The 17,308-nt window shown below is 43.3% G+C and overlaps 1 protein-coding gene across 9 annotated transcripts in view; it reads right to left on the bottom strand.

Moving 5' to 3' along the window:
* The window catches only part of PTPRT (protein tyrosine phosphatase receptor type T), a gene marked incomplete at both ends in the record, with an annotated part of 1,075,443 nt that overhangs the window by 392,621 nt on the left and 665,514 nt on the right, over window positions 1-17,308 (bottom strand). For all 9 annotated transcript variants that reach the window (XM_081292389.1, XM_081292384.1, XM_081292383.1 and 6 more), the window contains one exon: window positions 6,675-6,971. In XM_081292389.1, coding sequence (XP_081148515.1) covers window positions 6,675-6,971 — 297 coding nt within the window. The remainder of the gene's footprint in view (window positions 1-6,674; window positions 6,972-17,308) is intronic.

Here is a 17,308-nt window from a genome sequence, read left to right as displayed (position 1 = left end):
TGCCCCTGAGTTCAATCCCTGGTACCCACGGCCCAAAACAAAAACAATAACAACAACAATAAACCATAGAGCCCTGCACAAATCAACAGGAACTTCCCCTCCTATCTGTCTCACATAGGTCTTTTCTGCCCTTCCTTTCAGGTGCCATATTTGTTGGTTGATTGTTGGTTAACCCATTTTGTCCCATTATCTTACCTGTGGAACACCTATAAAAACTTAAACTGACCAACAAGTATGCCATTTATGGTAACTTTAAAATAATTATTATGCTTTCAGATGTCTAGTCTTTTCAGAAAAATAATAAGTGAATGATTAGAGCATTTATATATGTGTGTGTATGTATGAAAAATATATATAAGAATATATAATATATATATTATATATTAGTTTATAATTTCCAAACTATCTTAATGCACCTGTATCAATTTTGTTGATATATATACAGAATTGAAACCTCAAAATTTAACGGGTTAAGAGAAATAAAATTAATTTGAGATTAGTTCAGGGACTACCAGAGTATATAAGTGAGTTTTATGGGCAAAAATCAGAAATTTACATAATTTCAATCTACTCATATTTTGTAGTCTTACTAGACAATAAGTATTTCCTCTGATTAATAAATGTTTACAAGTTAAGACATCAAATATAGACTTTTAATTGCGCAACACAGTGGAGTGCTTCTATTTCACCACAAGCTCTCTAGGAAATATAAAACTAAACTATTTGCCAATTGCTATGGTGTAAATATTCCTACCATGGTTGATTTCAATGCATATATTACCGAAGAGGGAAGAGATGCTAATGACCAGCTTTATCAAGCTAATAAGAATCAGCTTTGAATAGAGCTAAAAAGAAAACATTAAAACAATGCCCATACATGGGACACTCTGGTATCATGAAAGAGACATAGGCTTTGACTTCATTCCTTCATTAATTCATTCAACATAAGGTTAATGAGCACATATTACAGGCCAGCACTATTCTTGGTGCTAGGGAATACATAACTGTAAGAAAAATCAAAGTTCTGTTCTCATGAAATTTGCATTATTTTAAGAAGCACAGATAATAAAGAAATAAAATTGCAACATGCTATGGAGAAAAACAAAGCAGAAGAATGCTAGGGAGATTTTGGTACAGTGGTCAGGGAAGATCTCACAGATAAGGTTTTGGGATCTGTTAATCCCTCTTTTGCCCAACTATAGCAATAGCATCTGCATCACAACATTTAGAACAGAGTGCCAGCACAGTGTCCAGCTCAAATGGACACCCAAACAACACAATTGCATGTCTCCTCACCCTTTCTAATACCTCAAGGTCATCTGTGTAACCATCTGTGATGTACTGAGCTCTAATGAAATGACGCCTTCAGCACTTAGTAAGGTATGAAGCTTTCTACCCTGATGCTGTATGAATATGGACTGAGCTACCTATTGCCATATTGTGGTTTCCATCTGTGCTTTCCCTATTACTTTCCTCTTTATGAGTTTTACAAGCCACATCTTGTTACTCTAGAGGTACCTGTCCCTAGCACCATGCAGTTTCCTCCTAGCTGGTAACCTGAGAAGCCACATGACGAGGTTCATTAGAAATGGACATAAAGGTACCCATTTTTGAGATGTGCCAGTCCTCTTTACAATTAAAGCCCATGAGCTTCAGCTGAAGTTACCATATTAAATAAAATAATATATCTATTATATGATTAATAATATAAAATATCAAGTAGGTGTGTATATATATGTATATATATACACACACAAACACATACACATACATACACACACACATACACACACACACACACAATTGATATATTGAGTCAAGAATGTGGTGCTGTGCCAGAATACATTGATATATGTTAGCTATTAAAATCAATTATGATTTTATAAATTATTGTAAATGGGAACCTAAAATTCTCCATTGCACAATAAGTAATACTGCTTCCTCTTTCACATTTGCTATTAAGATTATATGAGTCTACCCCACTGGTGAAAAGACAAAATAATACAACTTCTGTGAAGGCTATCTAAATGCATAAGCCCTTTGATTCCAGTGGGATACATCTTCACAAATAGCAAACAACACCGGCACTAGGCTATTTGCTGCAGTATTGTGATAGCAAATAATTGAAACAACCTAACTGTCCATCAGACACTTAGGTATATTCATCCACACAATGAGGTATGTTGGAGCTATAAAGGGAATGAGGGAATTTTGTACTAACTGACATGGAGTGATTTCCAGAATATACTAAGTGAACAACAACCAAAAAAAAAAAAAAAAAACCAAAGATGCCAAGTGTATCCATTCTGTTACCTCTTACAGAAAAATAGAAGGAGAGGAAAATATCATTTACTTTTTACAAAATGAACTACTGGAAAGATAAACCAGAAATGAATGAAAATGGCTGTCTTTCAGGGTGGGAACTGTGCGACAAAAATAAGGACAGAGGCAGTACTTTTTGGCTGAACCCTTTTTTAAAGAGTTTTGACTTTTGAAAGAGGCAGCCATTCACCTGTTTAAAAAAACAATAACTACAATACATTTTAATTTAAGAAAGAATAAGGGGAAGGAAAACCTTAATATTGAAACAAATGGATCTAATTGGGTACCAAGTTGAGATTATAAGCATACGGAGATAAACACTGAACTTTGGAGCACTGTATTTCGACCGCCCATCTTCAGTGGGACACAGCCTTAAAAACACTGAAGACAGAAAAATTGAGGTCTTCAACCCAAATTAGCTTGTTTGTTCACGGGATTGCTGCTGTAACTTTGAAACTACTTTATACGTAGGATGGAATAAATGAAAATCCTAGATTGAGGATCTTCACTGTGGGAGAAGGGGATGTCTGGGTAGAAGGTGGAGAAGAATCCTGAGGCTTTGGGGTTGAATCAGGATAAGATCATGATTTAAAACAAATTCTATTCCCTAGCTCTTTCTACCTGGAGAGGTAGCACCTCCAGGCAATATTGCTATGTTGAGTTCATGTCAGATGTAGATCTTAGGGCCAAAATACCACTGATCTCATCCAGAAATCCGTAGAGAAGTGGTTGACTTCAGGTGCATGGCAGGGACATCACAAGGGTAGAAGAGGACATGGTGCTATGCCAGAAGCAAGGAAGACAAATGAGGGCAGGTCAAGAGGACCTGGAGCCAACCTGAAGGGACTCCTGCTGGCCTTCATCATGACAGCCTGAGCCTACAGAAGAGTAATGATGGTGGTGGATGCTTGTGAACTGAGTCAAAATATGATCTATGAGTCAATAAGGATAGTAAACACAGGAAGGAAGATGAGAGAAAAACTCTTCTATAAAGAAGAAAGCTAATTAATAAGTATAGGTGAATGATGAATTTTAAAGCCACCCTTTTGCGAGCACCAATGTAACATTTGATTACTTTAGTTAAGGAGTGCTACAACCCTTGAGGGACACTTTTGAGGGAATAGGGTGCTAATGCCGTCTCTAAGTGTCACAGCACAGCAACTTTACAAAGAGAAGAAAGTATTGCATTTGCAGTGGAGGGGGCGGGTGGACCCTGTCTTAATTAAGTGACCAGAGATAATATCACTGATGGAGGAGCTCCCTATCTCTGGGGACCTCCTGCCAAGATACAGTGAGAAATATGCACCACGAACCATGTAATATTTTTTTTCCAGAAATGTTTTTCACTCTGGTTTTTTCATATAAAATCAGGTTTAATGTTATTAGAAATAATACTAGAAATATGAAAATAGACTGTATATTTGATCATCTTTAAATTAATGCCAAATTTTTTATATGTCATATGATATTGTGGCTATGTAGGAGAATGCTCTTATTTTTAAACTGTTAATGGGCTGTGTCATGATTTCTGTAATTTATTTTCAAACAGCTAAAAATTATATGTGTGTGTGTATTTCATATCATACAAACCTATCACCTATATGAAATAATCAATGTAGCAAATGTTAACATATGTTGAATCTGTGCAGAGGGTTTTCAGGTCTTCTTAGTACTAATCTTTCATTTTTTTTTTCCTAGTAGTTTTGAACCATTTCACAACAAAATCTCTCTCTCACACACATACACACACATATACATATACACACAGGAGTCATTGTATATAGCAAGCCTATTTCTTGGTGCCTAGGACATTATAAGTGCTCAATAAATAGCAGCCAAAAAATGGCTAAATGGAGACCCCTTCGACATGGTTTTCATCCTTTAAGACCTCTTATATTCCATTTCACGATCTTGACCATGGTCTGTTTAATAATAGAAGAGTAACCATGAAATAAGGAAACTGTGGTTTTGTCTGAGACATTTGTGGAAAAGAGAAAAAAAAATAAGAATCTGTTGAGCCTTTTACCAACAGCTGCTTCCAGATGACGCCATGGGGCTCTGGGGCCATGAGCTTCTCTCTCTAGCAGTAGATTACTTTTCAGGTCTTCAAAGGCACTGGGGTGCTGAAATGACAAATTCTACAAATTCCCCAGAAGACAGTTTTGGAAAACGGATAAAAAGCAGTATGGAGCCAGTCAGCTCAATCCGAGAGTTCGCTCTCGCTGGCTCCCGGAGGGGAGCTTCAGTTGATGGCCCGGGCCATGCTCTAACTTTAGCTCCTGCTGGAGGTGAATGAGCACCCCAGCAAATGGAAATGTCTCCTCCTTCTTTAGGAAGAATCGAGTCTAATTGTGGCATAGAGAGGGTGGCCCCACTCTGCTAAGACCTTCCAGCAATTTCTGAGCTACAGGCTGAGAAACTGTCTTTAATAGGACAATGTCCACACACCTCTGGGAGCAGGAATGGATGTTTTATTAATGATGTTTAATATAAATTTAATTTCAAAGCATTGCTGCTCTTGCATTGTTTTGATAAAGGCTCTGTGGTTTGTTGATTTGTTTATTTATTTTTTCTCTTAGTGTCAAGAGTTAGAAAGAAAGAGTTTAAGGCACACCTTAAAGCTGGGATTGATTTGGGATTTGCAGGTGCACCGTCATCCTCAAAGAATAGTCCAGGGTGAGCAAAGCACCTTCTGCTCTTCCCTTTCTATCCCTGGGGATGCCCTGTGAACACTAGTTACTAAGCCAACCCTCTTGACCTCACTTTGCATCTCAGTTAAGGCCCAGTACACTACTACTCCTTGAGAGTTTATGTAGTAGACTCTATAACCAGTTCCAGGGGATGGCTTGATCCTGGTAGGATTTCCTAGAGCAACTGGGCAGTTCCTGAATTACTTATGTTTCAGACTCCTTGGTCAAGAAACTTTTTTCCTGTGACTTAGTGCAAACATAGTAGCTACATACATTGAGAAAATAAGATCTGCTGGGTTTAGGTCTAATGTCTTTGTATACCATCACTTTTAATGTGCACAATAACCTACCATAATGCTATGGTGTTATTCTACCTTCTGGAGGAAAGTGCCATTCATTTTTGAAACAATGAAGCCAGTTCTAGCTCCCCTTCCTGACTTGGAATATCTGGTATGTATTGCCCACCCTGTAGAGCTCCCCTGTAGGCTGAGGGTACAGCCAACCTTTGCAGGACTTGGCCAGAAGCTCCTCCCGTTCTCTGTCTTGCCTTCCCATCCCCTGCCCAGTCTCCCCCAGGAAATTTCCATAATCAATTCCTTATACACAATTTGCATTTCAGAGTCAGATTCTGGACAACTAAATAAGATGCCCTACAGAGCCAAAGCCAGCCTGGCTGGAGGTACATCTGAAATTCAGCCATGGACAATGTTCCTTAGACAAATCCTAGAACTGGCAAATTTGATCCCACCAATAAGAGAAGTGCTGTGTTGAAGTTATATGCAAATTGCAGTGGGAGCCTAGGAAGGAAGTTCGGGGCAGTCCAGGGAAGCTTCCTGGAGGAAGCATTTGAGCATTTGAAAGATTAATGGAGTTTACCCTGTAAATGTGGAGCGAGAAGTCAGTCTGAGCAGAAGGAACAGCATGGGTGAGGACAGAAAGGCCGGAAGTATGTTCTAGGAGTACAAGAGTCTCCATATTCCAGGACTCTCAGATTAGGAGGCATGTTGGGAGATAAAATATAGGAAGCAGACTCATTAGAACCTTGAGAGTTGGAGAGGTGGAATGGGGTTGAAGAAAGGAGCCTCCTGGACTGACATTGAGGTCTCCATCTTAAGCCACCAAATGCAGTTCATTGAGACAAAGACCATAGGAAAAGAAGTCAGTGTGCAGAAGAGGGAACTGGTTAACTTTTGAGTACTTTGGGTTTGATATGCCTGAAGGACACCCATTGGATCATCAGTTCTGTGGGCAATGTACATGCTAAGGTTTTTATATGTATTTTCTTTAAATTTGAACAGAACTGAGAATTCACGTGACTTCCGATCTCAACATGTTGAAACAACGGGATATGTATGCTGTCTCACAGAAGATGTCCGTAGAGTTGAACTTTGGGCAGAGAAGGTGGGAGAAAGGGAGGAGAAGAGGAATGGGGACACAGAAGGGTCAACCTCGAGAGCACATGTGTGGCAGAGCTGCTGTTGTGCATGAGAACAGCAACCCGAGTTATGCAATGCACGACCGGCGTGGTCTTTCATGGAAGATCTTGGGGAAAAGATCAAAGATGAAGGAAAAAATGAAAACCTCATCACTGACTGGGTGGCAGTCAGTGAGTGGGTCCGACCCACACCCCCCATTCCCAGGAGGCTGGCCTCGCCTGCTCACCGTCCTCCTCGGTCTGCACCACCAGCTCCTCGCTCTCCATCTGGCCCTCTGGGTTGGACAGCAGGAGCCGCAGCCGGATGGTCATGAAGGGACGCAGGCCCCGCAGGGTGTAGTGGGAGGAGGTCTGGATGACCTCCTCGGCTTCGTACTGCTGCTGGTTGAACACGTACTGGTACTGCACCGTGAGGTTGTAGCTGTGGCAGCGGGTCACTGTGTAGCCAAAGGGCTCCCACTGCAGGGTCAGCTGCCGGGCCCGGATGTCCACGATCTCCACGTTCTGCGGGCCATGCACGGGATCTGCAAGACATCGGAAAGGCACAAGGTCTCTGGAGGCTGTCAGGAAGACAAGTGGCTGTTCTGCTACAGCAGCTGAGAATTCCCTTCCCGACATATTGCAACCGCTCAATCACTGCCTTCGTGGTTTTTGCCCACATGCAGCATAATTTACATCACATTTTTCCTTAAATCAATTTCCTTTTTCTTATTTAAATGCACGTAAGAGAAAACATAAATATATGAAGTGAAGGCTTGTCATATATCACATGCCGTAAGTAAATCGTTAACTACAGAATTGTTTAATTCTTAAGGGTCCATTAGGGGAGCCACTGAAATGCATCTTGGGTGCTACCAACAGCACACACAGCGCTTCTGGGACATGCTGATCTAGGTGGCTGCTAGGGCTCTCCCTTGCATCCTCCTATTTCATTCAGCCACATCCTCTCCTTCTGGTGGTCCTTCCCCTTTTCTGTTAACAGCATCCAGATCCACAAGCTGAAAAGCAAGTCACATCTTTGACTTGCAGTATCAGTCTATCCACATGGTCACTAGGCCCCAAGCACTCTACCTTTGAAGCTCCACTTACTCACTGTCCTCCCTTCATAACACAAAGCATCATTTCCCAGCACCCTAAAACAACTCTTATCCTTCTCACCCCAACAGTATCTTCCATCCATTCCTCCTCACCAATCTTGGTCCCAGACCCCCATAGAGAACATTGGATGGGTTTTATTTTATTGTGAATAATCTAATCTAATATGTATACCTTATAGAAGTTAAATAGATGTTTTTGTACAAAACAGATAATAACAAACAAGATAAAAAAGAAATTCCACATTTCCAGATCATTCTATGTTAGAGTTCAGGCATTTGGGATAGTGGAGACACAGTTTCTAGGGTGCCAGGCACCTCCCCAAGTGTCAAGGTCTCTCAGCTGGGAATAGCGAAGCACAGACTAGACATTAAATCAGCATTTCTCCCCACATTACCTACAGGACTTTGCCAAGTTTTTTCACCTCTTTTGGGTCCACTTCTGATTTCACTATTAAAATAGTGATAATCATAGCAGCCAACCGCATCGCAGGGGAAGGAGGAGTCAACTGAGATATATGTGAAGCAGTTAGAGTTGCACCTGGAACTTAATAAGTCCCCCATATATGATGGCTGGGGTTTGTTGTTTGTTTGATGGTTTGTTTTCCAGTAATCAGAGTAGTAATAAAAATAATCACAGTGCTTCACATGCATATGCATCCACCTGGCGTGTCTAATAAATGGCAGTTCTGGGTGGGACCATTATGCAAAATGATAGACTAGGATGACACCACTTCTGCAGTCCTCTCAGAGCATTTGGAAATGGCTGTCCTGATACCCATGAAGCAATAAGAAGGGGTGGGGTTGAAGGTTCTTGGGGCCAACTAAGTCCCTCATCTCTCCCAACAGGGAACATGCAACTTGTGTCAGAGCCTTACCACAGAACACACTTCACAGAAATGTCAGAGAACCTGGAAAGCCAGCCCCGAGTGGCCATGTGGCTGCTGGTAGGAGGCTCCTAGGGAAGATGGCCAGCCCTGGCCCCCGATCAACTGAAGAATTCATGGTCACTCCTATAGCCCGGTTGTTCATGCTCACATGTCCTTTGTGGAAAGGAGAGTCAGCATCCCAGAAGCAAATGGGTGACTTTGAGAATGTGACATTGGATGAGCTGAGAGCCCACTGTGCTGAACCCATGTGGAATAAAAAAGGTGAAAAGTACTGTCCCCGTTGTTGAGGGTCACAACCAGGCCTGGCAGCTGTTGCTTGGTTGAATGCCTCACAGTGGCCCAGGCTGCAGTGAGTACGGATGAATAAGCTTACGTACAGCAAAGGCCACTTGCCAGAGAAATATGGAACATCCCTCCATCCTTGCCCAACTAGAGCCTTTGCACTAACTCAGATGCCAGAAATTTCAGGCTGCCCACTCCTGCTGGGGACATTAACACTCCTCATTGGGAGCACCTTCTAGACCACTGCCAAGCCAAGATAGCCACCCTCACAGAGCCCTCTCCTCCCCGGTTAGGGATTGAAAACAGGGACATTTAAGATTCACTGAAGCTCAAAGCTACCCTCACGGTTTGTTAAGTATCTTGAAAGCACCATATCCCATATTAAGAGTAATTTTTGAGCTCTCCAGTGCAGCCTCAAAACACAAACTAGACCATAAGAACAAACACCACGGATGGAGCAGCAGCCCCGGGTGCTGGGTTCTATGTCTCGGATCATCATAGGACTTTGATAGGAACTGCCAACCCATTTGACAGATGAGTAAATCGAGGACCAGAGAGGACCTGGAACGTGCACCCACTAGAAAGGCTAGCAAGTGGCAAAGTGGGGTTTTGAACTTGTGTCTGTCTTACCTTGTGCCTGGTGCACAAGGCAAAAAGGGCCTTGGTAAGTATCAGATGAACACCCACGTGCTGAGTCTTGTCAAGTCACAAGGAGTCATGAGGAAGGCTTCACAGGCCCTAGAGGAAAGCCAAGTTCTGTGAGATGAAATGATTGTCCTAAAGCCATATAGCGACTGCCGTGGCTGAGAGCTGGAGTCGGAAAATGTAAAGCCTCTGTTTTTTCTGAACAGTGACAACACTGGAGACTGAGACGGGCAGGGACACAAATGTGAGGCCTGTTGCCATCAGGAGTCTGGGGAGACCTGGGAGAATGCTGTGGGAAAGCCAAAAGGCAGAAATTGCTGGACCCTCAGGAGCCTGAGGCCTGCTGGAGGGGACGAGGATATAATTCAAGCACATCTAGTGCTAAGCTGACCGCTGGCCTGTCTTCCGCCCTGGTGTCCAATCTCCCCGCAGTTTGCTTGTGCAGTGACCACAAAAACACCTTTTTGCTCCTCTTGGAGGTAAAAGCATTCCAGGGCCACCTTTTCAAAGACAGTAAGAGGGTTTTAAGCCTGCCACACAGTGAAGAGACCCCCTCCAGAGCAGGAAGGAGGGGGCACAGGAAATCCTCTTGCCCTCTCAGCCACAGGCGTGGTGGACGGTCAGAGCAGGGCTCGAAGCCAGACTCTGGCACTTAGCAGCTGAGTGACCTTGGGCAAGGGCACTTCATCTCTGAGCCTCCATCTCCTCATCTATAAAGTGGAAATTATTACACTAATCTCAGAGGGCTGTTAATGAGCATAAAATGAACTGTAAAGAGAGAGAAAATTGCCTTTCTCTAACAGAGGATATTCCTCTTAGAATTGCCTTTCTTGGGGAAACGCTTTGGGAAGTTTGTTGGAGACAGATGCTGTATTCCCAGGGCCTCTGTCTTGTGCAGGCTGAGCCTCCAGAGATGGAAGAGCATGCATTCTTTGGGGGCTTTGATGGAGCAGGAGAGGTACAGGGGTGACAAATGACAGGGTGTCAGGGGAGTATTAAGTGACCATTCCCCATGTGACTGCTAGACTTTCAAGAAGGTCCTCAAGATATTGGGAAGAAGTCTGCTGGGACTGGATTTCCTGTAGATTCCAGAAAGGACTGAGATCTGCACCCCACTGGGCCACATAAGATGCCACATGAGAGCTCAGGGAGGCACCAGGCAAAGGGGACTCCAAACATACCTGTGATACAGAGATCTTTGAGAATGATTTTAGGGGTTCTCCAGGATATGGGAATTAAGAGGCTCAAGGAAATCTCAGTTCAAATGCAAAAGGCAAGAAGGATTCTAGTAAAACTGTAGGTAAGAGACACGTCATGGAAGTATGTAAATTAGAAAATTCCTATTCAAGGAAAAGGAAAAGTAAGGCCTATTTGTTAGGCAGCAGTGCTGGGCTAGGTACTGACTCTTACTTGCTTGTGAGAAACAACTCTATGGCATAGAAAACTGAGACTGAGTGAAGGGGCATAATTTACCCAGGTCCACACAGACGTGTCCTCATTCTGTGGGCTCCAGGATACTATGCAGCATTGTCTGTCCCACTTGGCATTTGTCACAATGCCCAGGAATTGTTTGTTAATGCATCTGTCTGCTGTCCCAGTCTCCCAGGGACCGATTCTGTTTACCCAGCAACTCCAGCGCAGAGCACAGTGTCAGCTGAGGGGCACTTCCTACAAGAAGAATGGACACCTGAGCTTGAAACCCCTGATTCCATAGTCCCTATTCTGTCCCCTCTGGCACATCAGCGGGATCTTAAAGAGAGCATTTCTTTTTTTTTTTTTTTTCCATTCAAGCAAGAGGATGCCCTAAAATCCAGTACCATGGAAACTAGATTTCAGGACGTGTGATGGAAGCTTTCATGCTTTCAGTCTGACCCCGCTAAACCTCGGCCACCAAGCCCAGCTTCTGCTCCAGTAATTGCCGCTGGTGGAGAGAGCTTCAGGTTTACATTCAGGTTGGTGCAAACAAGTTGGAAATTGCTGAGAAAGCCGTGTGTGTGCAGTGGAGATTGGTTTGTTGAATTTACATCCCCTGTGTAAATATGTCCAAGCCTAGTGCCTATGGTTTCTGCCTCCAGATAAGGCCCTGCCCATATGACCTTCTTGAGTAACTGCCTACAGGCCAAGAAGACAGCAAACAACTTGAAGAGAGGTAGATTTTCTGGAAAGCTGGAAATCAGCCTCTCACAGAAAAATCAAAGAGGCTCAGCCTCTGGGTGTACTTTCTATGTCTCTGAACTGGCCACTGGGGACCTGTCTTGAGCCCGGTACTGGCTCTCATCACACTGTGTCCTCCTCCTTCTCCTGTGCCCACCTGCCCCTGATTCTCCCTTCTGACCAGGGACCAGATCTCTGAACCCTATAATTTCATGACCCACTGGCCCCAAACTCACTCCCAGGTCTTCTCAGTTTCACGTAAGATCAGCCTCAAAAGGTGACCAAAAGACAGCTGTCTGGGAAACTACATGGGACTTTGACATGAGGACTGAGGTCTCCATACATATGTGCAAGGCCCTCTGCTAGAAGGGATAGGGTTGGGAGCAAGGAAAAGGGAAAGAGATGCCCACGTCCACTTATGCTTATTCCAGACTCATTTGTGATCTTGCACGTTAGGTTGGGACAGGTGCGTGCACATGTGTGTGCCTATGTGTGCGTGCACATGTGTGTGCCTATGTGTGCGTGTGCATGTGCGTGTGCGTGTGTGTGTGTGTGTGTGTGTGTGTATGTTTGCCCACTAGTACTTACAGAAGCTGCTGCTGCCTCTGGAAAGCAGGTTGGTTCTCCTCGCCTCTGATCACTTCTCCCCTTTCCACATTAGCTTTTACTAAAGTTCTATCTTCATCCTGATGTGCCATTTCAACCTAATCCTGAGCCCAATGTACAACTTCTGCCTTCCCACCCCTCCACCTTTCACTGTTCCCTCCTCAAATCCTACACCCCTGAAGCAAAGAGTAGCATCTGGGATCCTACACACCTTCCAGCCTTTGCCCACACTCTTCTCCCGGCATGAGATGCCACTGACAAAGACAAACCCCTATGTGACATGCTCAAGGCCAGCTCCAATGCCAGCCTCCATTGGTAACTTTCTCCAACAGCCTCCTGGTTCATATTGAATGCCTCGGGCTCTCTGACTGAACACAGTGACTTACTTCTCCATCCCTCTTATCAGATCACAGGAGAAATGTTTAAAGCTTTTGGTCATGTTTGCCTCCCCTGCCAATCTGTGAGCATCAAGATGCCTTCATTTCTATAACTGGGACATACAGCTGATGATAGATAGACACACAGACAGATGATAAATACATGATGGGTAAGTAGATGAGAGGTAGATAGGTATGTAGGTAGATAGATGAGAAAATCTAGAAAGTGCGTAAGGACTGAACACCAGAACAAAATTAAAGCCTGAACCTACTATAAGAAAACAAGCAATAAGTAAAAGGGTGAAAGTCAGATTTCCTTTTCACTCCAATTGTTAAGGGTAATCATGTGGTGAAGTTGGAATTGGTTCCTTTTTTTTTTTTTTTTAACATGGACTCGGCCTCTATTCCTGCTGTCAAAGGCAATAGCTACAGAATCTCCTAATGACCGTAATCAAGGAAGAACATCTTATTAAAAAAGGAGCAGCAAAGTAGATTTCCAATTCACGAATTTGCTATGTATTCATCTTTGGGTGCGGAGTTGGCTGGGACGTATGTACTGTTCAAAGTTGAACTTAAATTGAGATAATTTTAGGGTATGGGGCTGAAAATGTGGAGGTGGATAGCTTGTATGTAAAATTAATTTTTTATCCATTTAGAGTTGCAATTTGAGTTCCTTTCAAATTAAATCGCAATGGAGTCCCAGGCAGCTGGAAACATTATTGCCAACATAATTTGATACTGCAAGAGCAGTAATACGTTGACAGATAGTTCGATGTGACCATTAATTTGCAATTTCTGCATGGAAATGATACACGGAGGGAGAAAAAAAAGGTAAAAGGAACAAAATTAAAATCCATCTTTGTTCCAGCACCATCCAAACTCACTCTTTTTGCTTACTTTCCGTCACCTCCTCTAATATATTGCAGGTGTTCGACGGGTTGGAATTTGTTGAACATTACCAGAGGACGTTTTATGAAGGTAGGTATCTTGGCAACCAGAAGCCTCAGAAGCTGCAGTCTGTTACCGCCTAACATGTTACCTGGTAAGAAGGTGATCAGGTGGCTATCTTCTGGTGGAAATGCCATAGAGAAGATAATTTATTCACTCGTTCATTGGCTTACTCATTAATTAAAAAGTGCCTATGGAATGTGGGTGCACTGTGACCTGATGAAAACACCAGTGGCTCTCTTATCACTTGGACTTAGTACAAGCCACTGACCCTATCCATGTCAATTTCTCATGTGTGAAAACTGGATGATGTTTTCTGTCTTTTAGGGCCTCAAGAAGGTTCAAGGAGACCATGAGCTCCAAACTCCTGGATTGTACTTGATACAGCTGCATTCTCCCAAACCCAGAATGAGATGGGACAGCCATTGAGACGGGAGGGATGTAGGTTACTATTGGAACCCTGACCTGGTACCCCGAATGCAGGTGACTGGTGGCTCATGTTTTTAATCAACTATCATTTAGGTTTAGCAAGCTTCCATGAATGCCTCGTATGGCTCTATCAATTCCTTCCTCTCTACAAATATATCCTGGATGTCTTAGATGGGGCAGGCATGAGGGTCAAAGATGAACGAGACAGATACTTTCTTGTTTTCATGAAACTCATTGTAGGGGAGGCAGGCACAGGCATTTGAAGATAATGATGAAGACCAACGAGTCTTGCAGGGGACATGCTGGCTTCCCGGGTACCACACAGCTTAACGCTGGGAACTCATCTGAGCCAATTTGAACATGACTCTTGCACAACCCTGACATTCTTTTTCATAGAAACCAAAGACACCAAAGAAATCTGCGGTGAGTGAAGGTTAATGATTCCTCCATAACGGCATTATTAGGTTATAATAAAAAGCAAGTCTCAGGCCAAATTCTACTACACAGATGCGCATTTATTATACAAATGTTTATTAGCAAGCAAGCCCCAAACAGGTCAATCTATTCCACAAAGCTCAGTGAAGGCCCAGAAATCTGCTCTTTTAGGTGATCTGGTTACTAATGTGCATGACAGGCGCGTTTGAAGCAAATGTGACAATATTCTAAGGCAGGATTTGGCAATTTTTTTTTCTTTTTGGAAAGAGCCAGAAAGTAAATATTTTAGGGTCTGCAGGCTGGGTGATCTCTGCTGCAGCTGTTCATCTCTGCTGTCCTGGTACCAGGGCTGACACGGGCAACACACATACACACGGATGGGTGTGGCTGTGTTTCAAAGCAAATCTGTTTACCAGTCATGCGTCCAAGGCCATGGGCTACAGTTTGCCTACTCCCGTTACAGTGTCAGAATAAGTTACCCCAGTAGTCCCTCCAGGCAACCAGGAACCCTCTTAAGCTAGTGGCTGCCAGGACTATTTAGGAATCAAGGCCTGGACACCATCCCTCAGGTCGAAGTTTAGAGAGCTTCCTGGGCCTCTTCTTCATTATGTAAGTCTCCAGAGTCTTTAAGAATGTTTGGGGCCTGGGGGTGTAGCTCATTGATGAAGTGCTTTTGTAGCATGTATGGGGGAAAAATTGTCTAACCCCCATATTTTGAATACCTTCAATCTCACCATTTATAACATTCATTATGCTATTCAATAGGCCCCTGATTTCAACCACAGGAATCAACTTCTGATACTGAGCTTACCAGTTCCCAAAATGAAGGTTGTTGATGGAGATGTGGTATCAGAAGCAGAGGAGGTATTTTGAAGTTGTCACCAAGGAATGGGCTTCTTGGCTGCAGCACCAGTGCGCCTTCCTAAGGGGCAAAGGCTTGAGCAGACAGTTCTTGGCACCGGATCATTGCTTGATCTAAGACTCCCCCATCATACTCCAGCAGGTATAAGCTTCAATATTTGAGAGTAAATTACCAACAATGGTATGTGCAGTCTAGAGGCTAAGAACCCTGCCCTGCAGGAAGGGGTCTTGGGATGATAAAGGGACAGGTGTACAGGGGTGGGATCACAGAGGAAGAATATAGTGGGACACTTAAGCCCCAGACACAGGAGGTGGAAAGTCCAAGAAATAATAAAAGCAGACAAGCACATGGCCATTGAGATTCTGATGTGTGGGGCAACAGGCCAGGGGAGCGGCAATCCCACCTCCATCAGACAGGCACACCGTACCCAGAGATGTTCTGGGCCAGTCTTCAGGTTACACAGAAACTTGATCCCTCTTACCATGCCTAAAAAAATGAGGATAACAACTAGGGCAGTTGAAACTGTAGGATAAGATATCCTTGGCTTAAAGTAAAGCACTGGACAGCCTCACTCTTTGAATAAATATTTTTTAAGTAAGTTCCTACCATGTGCCAGGCACTACATTAGATGTAAGAATGAATCAAATAGACAAATACCCTCTTCCTTACAGAGCTTATGTTCTATTGAGGGCAAAGAGATTAAATGACACGTTGGAAAAATATGGTAGTGAGTATTTTGGAAAGAAAGATTGGAGGGTTGGGAGGAACTTACGCCTAAAATTCTCCTTCTTTGATTTGAGGTCATATCACTAGCTCCTAGATCTTTCCTCTGCATTTGCATAAAAAATTCTTATATTTTACCCACAGACTAACTTGAAATAAATATTTAGAGATGATGGGTGGCAAACTAGTGCGGTCCCTACCTCCAACAGACTATAAAACCCTAGTGGCCAACCAACACATGAGCTTACCAAATTGCATGTGTTTTGGAGAAAATAAGATGTTCATAATATAATAGGATAATAATATCCATGTTTTGAAGAAACCCCAGGGACAAACTGTATAAGAATTGTGTGGCAGTCAGGGAGATGATCTGAAGAGGTGACCCATAGACAAGTGACCTACAGGTTCCTGTCCCATAAGACCCGCAGTCAGTCACCTTGGGATGTAGACGGAGAACCCAGAATCAGGCACAACCAGGTTTAAGAGGCAGCCTGTTTACTGGGGCAGTGACCCTTGAGCTCAGAATGAGCATGAGAGCTACAGCCCAAAGACCTGGGCTAGTTATGAAGGCCATTGCCACCGGACTCCAAACATCCTTTCTATGCTTTGCTTTATGATGCTAGAACTGAGGCTGTACAAATCACCCAGCTCTGTGCTAATCTTTGCCAATACTAGACTCTAGAGGGAGCAGGGCTGGAGGAAGTGGAAGAGGACGCTCCCTGTTCCTGTGGGCAACACTTATCCTCAGAGATCATTCTAGCAGAGCAATGGGTTTAGTTTGCAGTTTCTCCAGCAGTTAAGGAGCCAGCATCATTACAGCACCAGCCAAAAAATGCTGCAAAAGAAATCCAATCCTTTAAATTTCCACAAGGCCAGCTTCTTCTCTTTGTTCTGTGCAGTCTTCCCAGTAGCTCAGTTCCACGGATGCCACACTGGCCTAATCCCTTCATGCTTTCTCACCATTTCAGCTTCCCAGAAAATTCTTCATATGTAGTTAGCCAAATATTCTCAGACTTTCTCGCGGTATCCTTGGTGTTTCCAAAAATTTGTTCACAGAATCCAAGCCAAAGAAACACCTAATTGTTTCATTCATTAAGCGGTTCAAATAACGTAATAAGCATTTGTATCTGAACATTTTGAGAGTAGCTTGAGAAAATAATACACACACCTAACCATGAGAAATTTAATTCTTAAGCACCATTACTTACTAAGGGATGCATGTGCCTGTTGAGCACTGCACAACTTTTCAAACTGTGGAGTCAGATTGGACATGGCCAGTTTTGTTTCCCGTTACACATAGATTTTTGTGCAATATTTGCATTTCATCACAGTAAATGCCAAAAGCCCAGCTCGGCCTAATCTAATGTCAAAACCCTGGACCCTCTCAGGTTAGTAGTTTGTGTGTTGTCTGACCAA

This window comes from Spermophilus citellus (assembly GCF_964194105.1).
Source record: "Spermophilus citellus genome assembly, chromosome: 4".
Classification (NCBI taxonomy): domain Eukaryota; kingdom Metazoa; phylum Chordata; class Mammalia; order Rodentia; family Sciuridae; genus Spermophilus; species Spermophilus citellus.
The sequence above is the reverse complement of the archived record's forward strand: the minus strand, read 5'-3'. Positions and strand labels throughout refer to the sequence as shown.